Raw genomic sequence first — 12,275 nt, 5'->3', positions numbered from 1 at the left:
TTGGACATGTTAAATTTGAGGTGTCGGCAGGACAGCCAGGTAAAGATGTCGTGAAGGCAAGAGGAAATGCGAGACTGGAGAGAACGAGAGAGATGGAGCTGGAGAGGTAGATTTGGGAATCATCTATGTAGTTGAAGTCATGGAAGCGAGTGAGTTCTCCAAGGGAGTGGGTGTAGATGGAGAATAGAAGAGGACCCAGAACTAAGCCTTGAGGGACCCACATCAGAGGGTGGGAGGCAGAGGAGGAGCCAGCAAAATAAACTGAGAAGGAACATTCAGAGAGGTAGGAGGAGAATCAGGAAAGGACAGTGACAGTAAGACCAATGAGAAGGGCAGCGTTCACAGTGTCGAAGGCAGCTGAGAGATCCAGGAGGATTAGGTTAGAGTAGAGGCCGCTGGATTTGACAAGCCTTTCCCTCTACCCTATTTTCCCTTCCTTCATCATCACCTATGTCTTTTACTCTGAACCCCCTGAGCACTTGGAGGTATGATTTTAGTAAGACTTTGAAGATGGGGAGATATACTTCACTTCCTTGCTGAACCTACTCCCTTAATTATTTTGTGAATCCATTCATCCTTCCCTGCGTCCCCTTTGTCCGCCAATAAATGAAAATTGATATTAAAGTGGAGTGGGGATCATAAATCCAGGGAACAAATGTTGAGATAAATACAGTGATAATTTGTCCCTAGGAAATCCCTATCCTGAAGGAGGCAATAAAAGCAACTTTAGAACAATAGTGAGGAGGTCATGATGTAAGGGAAAAAGTTCCCCAAAGGAATAGGTTAAAAAAACAAAATAGAAGCCTGGCGTCTGGAAACCTGCCTTTAATGGGCCCAAGTTTTTCTATAACAAGTTTGGTTTACAAGTTTATTCACTTGTAAAATGTTTCAGAATGCTCTCATTAAGATGGTATTCCCCCACCCTACTGTTGTTGCTTGGGTTTGATAACCCTAGGAGAGCTGTATTACAATCTTGTAACCTAGCGGGACAGACTTAGCCCTACTAAATGTCCTTATTAGTAAGTCAAATCCTCTAGACTGTAAGGTCGTTGTGGGCAGAAAACTTGTCTACCAACTCTGTTGTAATCAATCAGTCAATGATATTTATTGAGTGCTTACTGTGTGCAGAGCACTGTACTAAGCGCGTGGGAGAGTATTGTACTGTCAGGACAATTCTGAGTAGTGTACCGAAGCGTCAGGACAATTCTGAGTATTGTACGGTGCTCTGCACACAGTGAGTGCTCAGTAAATACCATTGATGATGATGATTTCTCCCCTTTCTGCCATACAGGTAAGAGGCAAGCAGCCAAGGCATGGCCAATCACACACTGAAAGTGAGCAATGATGCCAGAATAAAATGACGTCTTATTTTATTATAATGTGAATTCATTATGCTTCCTGACTGTGAGTCGCGGTGGCACAAGTATGTCATCTAATCTCATACCACGTTTTGCGACATTGTGGGACACCAACATCCCATCTTAAATTGCATCTTCAGTCATGCTGCATTAAAATAACGTAGTGTCACTTGTCTCTTGCCTGAGTCAGCCCAAGTAGGGCAATGGGATAAAGACCCCCAGCTCCGCTGAGCCTCAATTACTGCAAGATTTGAAAATTGTCCATAGGCCAATGCCCCAGATTCATTTGGAAATTGAGGTCAACAGGGACTGAGTTAATGCCAACAAAGCATTTTAAAAACCTTGGTTAAAAATGGATTTAAGAAATCACTATTATTCCATCCCCTGAACTGGAAGGGCTGTGATTGGAATGAAAACATTTTAGGTCATCCATAGTCCCACTGCCCTGTAGTAATGTATTGACGGGTGGGTATTAACTGTGGTGGATTTCAGAAAAAACTTCTAATGTTTCTCTTCAAAGAAACACCCCAAAAGCATCACCTTAACAATTGCGTACCTATTCATCCTTTACCATGCTTGTCTGGAGAGCTGGAGGTGAACACTCTTCAAAGGGTTAACGGCTATTTCCAGATCCCTGTATTGTAGACAGGTGTCGAAACTCTTCCCAAGCTGTGTTTTCACAACTATAATGGTAAAGGCTATGAGAACTGAGGGAGGCAGATTTAGATCAGATGTGTAGAGAGACATTATTTAAGCAAAAGGAGAAAGAGGAAAAAGCATCTCTCAGGACAGTTTGCTTCCCCTATTGTTCAATCTGCCATTGCAAAGGAGGCAGCAGATCGTGTAGCAATCCGGGGTATTTATTTCTCCCAAATGATTTTCCTTCATTCGTCATTCTCGCTGCAAATCTGAAGAAACTGCTCCTGACTTGGGCGGGGAGTGATGCCCTTGTGCTGTGTGGCTTGACCGGTATTTGAAATCATGTCTGCCTTTGTCTGCTTCTGAATGCAGGTAGTGCTCCCAACATTCATTTTGGAGAAAAGATCCCTGCTGGAGATGTTTGCCAATTTCATGGCCCATCCAGACCTGTTTTTGTCAATTGCAGCTGGCGCCACCCCAGAAGAAAGAGTAATCAGCTTTGTGGAGTATTATCTCACATCTTTCCATGAAGGTCGAAAGGGAGCCGTCGCCAAGAAGCCCTATAACCCAATCATTGGGGAAACGTTTCACTGCTCCTGGCACGTCCCCCGGGACAAGGTGACATCGCACAGAACTAGCAAGGCTCCCTTGACCGTGGCCAAAGCCCAGGCCGGCCTGGCCGCGGGCCCGGAGGAGCTGGGTCGGGCCGATGGGACCGAGGAGTGGGGTCGGGTCGCCGGGACTGAGGAGCGGGATCTGGCCGACGGGTACAAGCTGAGCTTCGTAGCCGAACAAGTGTCTCATCACCCGCCGGTTTCTTGCTTTTACTGCGAGTGCAAGGAGAAGAGAATCTGTGTGAACACTCACGTGTGGACCAAAAGCAAGTTCATGGGAATGTCCATAGGGGTTTCCATGGTAGGTGAAGGTAAGTGATGCCACGTTGGGCTTTTTGTTCTTATCGTACTATTACGTTTTCACGACTGTTTGGGGATTGCAAGTAAGGTTGTTGTTAATTTCTTTTCCTTGGCCCTTTAAAACGTGCAGAAGCAACATGGGTCTCTTTTGGGTCCACCGGATTCAGAAGAAAGTGAAGATGATGAGACCTAAGCCATTCCCCCTTCTTTTCTCAAGTCTTCCAATCAGTCGATCGATCTGATTTACTGAGTGCTTACTGTGTGCATGCAGTGTACGAAGCGGTCGGGAGAGTACAATATAACAGAGGTGGTAGATGTGTTCCCTGCCCACAGTGAGCTCAGGTACTGAAAACCAGTGTCACCCTTTGTGAATGTGTGTGTAAAGGTGAATTCCTCCTCAGGTGCTGTGCTTTCACACTGGTCCGCTGGCTATCCTCTTCTCCGTGTTTTCTTAACGACATTCTAATTCATTGCATATCCCAGAATGATGAGAGAAGTGTGTCTGTAAACTATGTTGCTCAGCTTAAGCTGCTTAAAATCACCAAAGCAAAACACCATTATTAGGTTGAGGCTAAAAGACTAGAGACAATGGAGATTTAAAGAAAAACAAAACACACATCCATGTCCTCTTTTCAACTGAAGTGCTCCATTTTTGGGTAAGTGGCTAAGGTAAATTGTGGGGCTAGGGAAATTAAGAAATGCCTCATATGGTGCTTTTCACATTAGAGACTTGCACCTAAGAGGAGCTGCATTATTTCTATGATGTATTTTTGCTTAATCATTTAGACTTCCGATTGGTGGCTTAGAAAAATGATGAGATTTTTCCTCATCTGAAAGTTTTGGGAGCTTGTGCCCATAAACACAAGGCGCAGATTCCATCTAGATAAAATTGTGGTATTGTTCAATGCCAGTCAAAATGCCACACTAATAATTTGATCTCCTGAACCATTTGAAAGCCTGATGGATGGAATTTATAGAGAGAGAATGTTTTCATATAGTACATACCTGATCTCGATTGTTGGTGAAAGGTTTTGAGATGGCTGTTGAGAGTTGAATTGATGTGGATTTTCTTTTTCTTTGCTCACAGTCCATTATGAAATGGCTAGAACTGGAATAACACTACTGATCGCCTTGCAATTTTCTTGGCCTCCCACTGAAATAGACTAATCTTGTCTCTTGAGCTAGATGTTTTTTTCTGTAATTTCCCATTTGCTGTTGATCTTGTTAAGTATAAAACATTGAAAGCACTTGCCATTCTCCCTCGATGCTGCCCCATTCAACAAGAGGTTGAATTATTGGTCCTACATACCCCAAATGATTAAAAGTTATGATGAAGCTCAGGCTCCTTGGCAGATTTGGCCTTCTCCTCCCACAGTCCCCAGGAAGTGGGGTGAGAGGCAGTTTATCAGATGGGTGCACCATAGCCAGAGGGAGAACAACCCCCGTTCTCCAGCATTATAGTCCATACATGCAGGCTTTTGGGATTTTTGATTCAACCAAATGCAACAAATTAGGTCCGGGTTTTAAAAGACAAAAATTTAGTCGAACTCCTCTTATTAAGAGGTAATAAGAGGTAATCAGTTGTATTGGAAATAGAATTGGTGACATCATGATTTTAGGGACTCCGTATGTGTCTTGGGCTATTGTGGTATTGGTATTGATATTGGTAGGGTTCAAGTGTTCAATTTAAATTAAATTTGGTCTCCATTTTGGTTGGGTATATATCCATGTTAAGTCTGACCCAACCTCTATTCACAGAATGGGTTTGAATAACTCTGTAGGTTTCCCCAAAGGGTACTGGACTATCTCGGCCTGGGATGTGTCCCTCAGTATACTAGAGCCTCCCCAGCCTCTAGGGGTTTGGTGGGGCATGTGGGGGCTGGTTTTAGATATGCCCAGGCTGATTCAGCGTTGGGGGACTGAGGTGGGCTGGTCCTAAGGGAGTCACTTTGATCTGGGTTTATTTTGGGAGGTTTTGGGTTGGGTCTAGTTTGGTTCCAGATTGGCCCTGCCCTTAAGATCTGGAATCAGTTCTATCAAACTCACCAGACACCCAATGTCCTTACTGTAGCTAGTTGGCTCACATTCTAAGAGTGAGGAGAGAGAAAGAAAGAAAGGGGAAGGGAGGGAGGGACAGATGCCAAATGGTCCTATGATTTTCACTCTCTGGAATGAAAACTGCCGGATTATTTTTCTATCCCCAGGGACTGCTAAAATGACAAGTCAACCTCAAAATGAGACAAGCAAAGGTTTTCTGAGCATAAGACTTAAAAGAGGAAATTGCCAAATTTTGCTCAGGGCTAGAAGTTGCTTAAAAATTATTCTGTTTTCCTTCTAAGGAGCCGATTATTCACTGTGTTAATGTTCTCACAGTCAAATAGAATAGCAGTGTCTTTATATTCAAGAAATTGAATCAGAGTTTCTCACATGAGTCGTAATGATTCATGATGAAAATAAAAAGGGGTTTGCTGTGGTCGGAACGTATTTTTCAGCAGAATAGGCTAGAGGCCCATTCTGGCCTATGGCACAGAATTTGTCTCCTGCTGGGTGTGTGCTCAGCTGTTACTTGTTTTGTAAAAAGGTGACAGACGCACTGCATGTTGAGGACTTTGCAAAGTCAACTGCAGAGGGTATTCCAAGGGCACTGTAGCCTTGGGCCTTTTTGTTATTCATTTGGTAGTATTTATTGAGTGCTTACTGTGAACAGAGCACTATACTAAGCGCCTATTAAAGTTTCATGTTGTGACTAGCATGAAAAAAAATCCAGAAACTAATTGCATTACATTTTTAAAATAGCCATTTTATGGTATTTATGACATTAATGAGAAGCAATGTGGCCTCTTGGATAGAGCTCAGGCTTGGAAGTCAGAAGGACTTGGATTCTAATCTCGGTTCTGCCCCTTGTTCACTGTGTGACTTTGGACAAGTCACTTCACTTCACTGTGCCTCAGTTACCTCATCTGTAAGATGGGGTTTAAGACTTGAGCCCCATGTGGGACAGGAACTGTGAGCAATTCGATTTGCTTGCATCCATCCCAGCACATAATACAGTGTCTGGCACAGAGTGAGCACTTAACAAATGCCACAATAATCATTATTATCATTATCCTTATATTCCTAAGAGCCAAAATGATTTGGGGCTTATTTTAATGGCATTTATTTTCATTTTTCATAATACTTAACGCCTTGACCACCGCAGCCCCTCCCCTTGTAATGATCGACGCTGCCCCTTAAACCATGCAGTGAATTCCATTATGGTCACTCTAGGTTAATGCCATTTAAAAACCCCTGGAAATATGTAGTCCTCTCTACCCTCCAACTCAAAATGGATCCATAGCCTACCTCTCCCCATGATGAATAATGCAGACAATGCCTGAAGAGGATTCCAAGTCTTTAAGAAATAGCTGAGGCAATTGATGCTCCTCTTCTTTTGTCTCCCTTCAAATAATGGGCTTTTGGTTTTGACATCTAAAACCACCTGGAGCCTTTAATTGTTGATGTCTCTATTGCGATTCATCTCTATCACTTCCTCGAATGGGTGGGAGCCCTCTTGAAACCCTGTAGTCAGGACAGTCAAAAAGGGAAAGGCTTGCTTGAAGGGCCTCGATAAATTTCATTCATCAGATTTTAGTTAATGTCTTGGATGGTATGCCAAGCTTGTGATTGGATTGTTTAGAATACATGACCAACCTCAATGGAAACACAAAAAAAGGTTAAACTGGGACTTAGGCCAGATGTTGAAATAAATCAGGGGGCAGTTTGGGGAGGAATAAAAGCTTAAAACATTTTGAGGTTCAAGTTTGGGTTTATAGTCCAGCCATTGAGTGTTTGTCATCTCAAGGAAAAAAGAGCATTCTCTATTTGCCAAAATTCAAGATTAATTAGAATTTTATTTAAAATATGTAATGGAAATTTCAAAATTCAATACAACTATTTGTGAACATTGCCCCAGGTATTGGGGAACTCTCTGTCATGGTGGGGAGAAGAGAAGGCCCCACAGAGAAAGGCCAACACTGGAAAAAGTACAGAGAGCTCATTAACAGCTAGTAAGAACCTTGAAACTGTTCAACATCTCTCCAGGGAGATGGGCCAGCCCAGGGCCCCTAAATGTTTAAATTTTTCTTGGGATTTTTAAGCCACTTAACAGGTGTGCTTCTCTTCGGATTCCTCCCCTTCCCCATGACTAAGGCAGGAGGGGGGAGAGGGGATGCTGGGATTAGGATCAGGAAGTCGCAGGTAGAGGGGAAGTGGACCTCAGCCTCATCTTCTGTTTCCCTGGGACCCCGAGGATCATGTGGTCGGTTCTTCTTATCTCTTCTCTCTGGCTCCCTCTTATAAAGAAAGGTTTTCAGGGGATAAGCCAGCTCTGCTTTTATGTGCTACTTTTAAATTTTAGGCATTTTGGGTGCCTTTGTGATTACATTTTCCTGTGTTTAGGAAAAAAGTGAAAATCGGCGGTTTTATATTCACACACACCACATCTAGGATTGGCCTGGGAAAATTCTTCATGTCTAGAGGGTTAAACATATATTTTTACAACACAGCTTGGCATCAGTCTGCCATCCACCAAACTCCTAAATGTGGCTCCTTAATGGCCCAGAAGCCAGTATTCAGTTTAGATTTCCTTAGTGTCTGTTTAAATAGTAACAAAGCAAAATTGCATGAAAACTACCCTCCATGATATTTTTATAACCAAGGGCTGCATTCATGATTCCTATGGCTACCAACATCTTAATATAGATGTAGTCATTTCCTCTTGGAAAACTGTAGATGTGATGAGAGCTCTCGGGTTCCACTCTGCTCAGGATGAGGCAGGAATGGAACCAGAATTTGAACCCAAAGCCCCAGCCTGATGCAGAGTTGAGATAGAACTGACTCTGGGAATACTAAACTCTGAAGAGGGTTCTTGAGGGAGCTTATTTAGCCCACTGGAGAGAAAGGAGGTAAATACATTGTGTCACCAGAACAGTCGGGGATTAAGGTCAGACAACAGCCATCCTTGGGGACCAGGGAGATTGAACCCCATATGCAGACTTTCTCCCTAATTTGACTTGCCAATTTCTTTTCCTCCCAGACATCTGGCTGAACATCAAAAGATACGTTTTTAGAAGCTTTTAAAAAAATCAATCAATGGTATTTTATTGAACGCTTACTGTGTGTGGATCACTGTATCAAGCACTTGGGAGAGTGCAATACAACAGAGTTGTAGAAATGATCTTGGTTAGATGTGATCCCTACCCCCAGGGTGTTTACAGTCTGGATGGGGAGACAGACATTAAAATAAATGATAGATGGGGAAATGGTAGTGTGAAAGGATATGCACATAAGGGCTGTGGGGCAGAGGGTGGGATGAGTATTAAGTGTTTGAGAGTGTTTGAGATCTCACGCCACAGGTGATACAAGAGGGAAGGCAAGTAGAGTGGGGAAATGAAGGCTTAGTCAGGGAAGACTTCTTGGAGGAGATGTGATTTTAGGATGGATTTGAAGGTGGACAGAGTGGTAGACTATCAGAAATAATAATAATTATGGTATTTAAGTGCTTACTATGTGCAAGGTAGTATACTAAGCGCTGGAGTGAATACAAGCAAATCGAGTTGGACACAGTCCCTGTCTTAATGGAGCTCACAGTCTTAATCCCCATTTTACAGGAGAGGTAACTGAGGCACAGAGAAGTGAAGTGAGTTGCCCAAGGTCATACAGCAGACAAGTGGTGGAGCTAGGATTAGAACCCAGGACCATATGACCCCTACACCCATGCTTTATCCACCAGGCCATGCTGCTGGAGGAGGTAGTTCCAGGCCAGAGGGAGGGAGGTAGTTCCAGGCCAAGGGGTCGGCGGCGGGATAGATGACATCAAGGTACAGTGAGGTAGGTTGGCGTTAAAGGAGTGAAGCGGTGGACAGGGTTGTAGTAGGAAATCAGAGAGGAAAGATAGGAGAGAGCGAACTGATTGTAGGCCTTAGAGCCGTTGGAAAGGAATTTCTGTTTGATGCGGAAGTCGATGGACAACCATTAAAAGTTTCTGAGGAGTGGGGAGATGTGGACTTGCAGTGTCTTTCAGAAAAATGATCTGAGCAGCAGAGCATGGCCTGGAGAGGACAGTGGCGTGAGGCAGGGAGGTCAGGGCAGTAGTCAAGGTGGGAAATAAGTGCTTGGATCAGTGTAGAGGCAGTTGGGACGGAGAGGAGAGAGTGGATTTTGCTGGTGGTGTGAAAGTAGATTCTACAGGATCTAGTAACAGGTTGACTGAGAAAGATGAGTCATGGCCTTCCCGAGATAGAAAGGATGGTGATGTTTCTACAGCGATAGGCAAGTCGAGGGGTGGACAGGATCTGGGTGGGAAGCGGAGAGGTTCCATGTTGATGGAAGAGAGATTGAACTCAAATAATAAAAACAGAAGACATTCCCCACCCAGTCAGGTTCATGCAAGTTTCTCCTCACAGTGGCCATGGCACCCCTGGGAGGGCCTGGTTCCAGTGTGGTGGGATGGAAGAGGGAGAGGTGCAGAGCACTGAACTAAGCACTTGGGAGAGTACAATATAACACATACCAATCCACATTCCCAAACACATTACCAGCCCACAACAAGCTCACTGTCTAGAGGGGGCGACAGGCATTAATATAAATTACAGTTATGTACCTAAGTGCTGTGGGGCTGAGGGTGGGATGAATAAAGGGAGCAAATCAGGGCAACGCAGAAAGGGAGAAGGGGAAATGAGAATAAGTCAGGGAAGCCCTCTTGGAAGAGATGAGCCTTGAATAAAGCTTTGAATGCGGAGAGTGTAATTGTCTGACCACTTAATGCCCATTCTGCCTGCTGAGCAGTTGGGTGAAATGATCAATATCCTTTTTCCTTAATTGGCTCCCTGTTCTTATGTTGTACATGTAAAAGGATTCCTTTAATTTTAATGAGAAGCAGCATGCCCTAGTGGAAAAACATAGGCCTGGGAGTCAGGGGACCTGGGATTTAATCCTGGCTCCGCCACTTGTCTGCTGTGTGACCTTGGGCAAATCACTTAACTTCTCTGTCCCTCAGTTACCTCATCTGTAAAACAGGGGATCAAGCCTGCGAGCCCCATATCCGTGGACAGTGTCCAATCTGATTGTCTTGTATCTATCCCATTACTTAATACAGGGCCTGGCACCTAATAAGTGCTTAACAAATACCATGGAAAAAAAACAAACAAAAAAACCTTTTACCTCTGCATCTTTTTATCCTTCAGATCAATACTTGCAGGCTTCTCTGTCACTTAGAACACTGGGCATCTCGCCATCATTTCAGATGCATTCGTTTTGAGTTGCTCAGCCCAGCAGGGAGAGAAGAGAAGGTGGGAAGAAAGAAAGGCAAGGCAGAAATAGAAATGGAAGAATGAATCTGGAGACTGATGGAGGAAGAGAGGGACAGCCCGGTGTTAAAGGACTAAACTAAGCAAGTTAAGACTGGACCAAAAGAAAAGTCAGGAAGCAGGGGCCAGTAATTCTCAGACTGGATCAGGGAAGAGGGATGGAGGAACTATCTGGTCCCATTTAAATACTGGGAGAGATGGAAAAGTTGGGTATTTCAAGGCAAGAATAAGTGTTCCAGTGTATAAGACAGTGTAATTTGTTAATCTTGAGCAAAGCCCCCAAATGAGTGAAGAATTCACTGGCTGAGTTCTCGGAAGGGATTTGGGATGTTGTTTTGAAGAAGGGGGAAGCTGCCATTTGATTCAGCATTTTATTTAAGGAAATATGGAAGATGGGTACCTGGAAATGGTGAGAAGCAGCATGGCCTAGTGGTAAGAGCCAAGGCTTGGGAGTCAGAGGACCTGAGTTCTCATCCTGGTCCACCACTTGTCTTCTTTGTGGTCTTAGGCAAGTCACTTTACTTCTCTCTTCTCATTTGTAAAATGGGCATTCAATCCTGCTTTCCCTCCTACTTAGACTGTGAGTCCCATGTGGGATCTGATTATCTTGCATCTACCCCGGCATTTAGTACAGTGCTTGGCACATAGTAAACACTTAAATACAATTTAAAAAAATCAGGAAAATCTCAAAGGCATATCTTTCCAACTTCTAATACATTAACTTCCCAAGAGAGGATAAAAAAGACAGAACTAGGCGTAGCTGGGTTGCTTCATGGGTTCAGGTAGAATGTCTTTTAATCAATAATCTAATAATAATAATAGTAATTGTGATATTTAAGTGCTTACTGTGTGGCAGGCTCTGTACTAAGTGCTGAGATGGATACAAGTAAATTGGGTTGGACATATTCCCTATCCCACATGGGGCTTACAGTCTCAATCCCCATTTTACAGATGAGGTAACTGAGGCACAGAGATGCAGCAGACAAGTGGCGGAGCCAGAATTAGAACCCAAAACCTTCTGACTCCCAGGCTCGTGCTCTATCCACTAAGCCATGCTACTTCTGTAGGAAACAGACTGAAATTCCCAAATTCCAGGATTGCTGAATATTGTATGGAGACAGTGGTCTACTGCTTTCTGAAAGTGAGCCTGAGTTAATAATTGCTGGGTAGGGTTCACTAGAAATTTCCATAGACAATTCAGTCTTGGTTCTCATGAGTTCTCTCCTTTGATTCAGCCTTATCAGTATGAATGTTCTAATTTTGCATTGTGTTCCCTGGCAAAGCAATTCATGGGATAAAAATGAAAATCTCCCAGTACAATGAGTTACTTTAGATTGGAACGATGAATTAACTGGCCCTTTTCTCTGCTTCTGTCAGTTTATGCCCGCTAAGAAAGTATTTCAATTTGCCACTTCATTTTGGTGTGGGGGGTTCACATTTTAAATACATTCTCCTATTCATGTTCCAGTTGAAGCTAGATGTAATCAGTCAGCACACAAAGGAACCTTTAGCCATGGGCAAAGCAGAGGGTGATTTAATGGAGAAGCACACCTCTAAGAAATCCTAAAGAAAAAAAAATGCTGGGGGTAAAAGTCTGCCTAGAACTTCAAGCAGGAAGTTGTAATGGGAATATCACAGGTGAACCCAGCCATTGGCTCTGTAGTTTTTGGAAAGCTCCCCTCTCTCTAGAGCAGTTTCTAGAGATTACTGGCGCTATTGTCGGCAGAACCATATTTAAATAGATGCAAATATTTTCTTTCAGCTGCTTCAAACTTGGGTACAGCATTTCATCATCAGCCCTTGAGTATGTTTACGTATTTGATATTTCTGTTTTTCTCCAGGTGGAGGGTAAGCGCCATATGGGCAGCGAACATGTATTGTATGTCTTGTATCTCTGAATGGTTAGGCTTGGTCAGCTGCCCCAAGGTGTGCATTAAATACCATTGTTTGAGGTTTTTTTTAAAAATGATATTTGTTAAGCACTTACTATGTGCCAGGCACTGTACTAAGCCATGTAG

The 12,275-nt window shown here is 43.5% G+C and overlaps 1 protein-coding gene across 4 annotated transcripts in view; it reads left to right on the top strand.

Annotated features, from left to right (window-relative positions):
* The window catches only part of OSBPL10 (oxysterol binding protein like 10), a 211,179-nt gene that overhangs the window by 184,728 nt on the left and 14,176 nt on the right, over positions 1-12,275 (top strand). For all 4 annotated transcript variants that reach the window (XM_029070744.2, XM_029070747.2, XM_029070746.2 and 1 more), the window contains one exon: positions 2,370-2,922. In XM_029070744.2, the coding sequence (XP_028926577.1) occupies positions 2,370-2,922 (553 nt within the window). The remainder of the gene's footprint in view (positions 1-2,369; positions 2,923-12,275) is intronic.

The sequence above is a fragment of the Ornithorhynchus anatinus genome, chromosome 8 (genome assembly GCF_004115215.2).
Source record: "Ornithorhynchus anatinus isolate Pmale09 chromosome 8, mOrnAna1.pri.v4, whole genome shotgun sequence".
Lineage (NCBI taxonomy): Eukaryota > Metazoa > Chordata > Mammalia > Monotremata > Ornithorhynchidae > Ornithorhynchus > Ornithorhynchus anatinus.
This window is presented reverse-complemented; position numbering and strand designations above follow the sequence as displayed.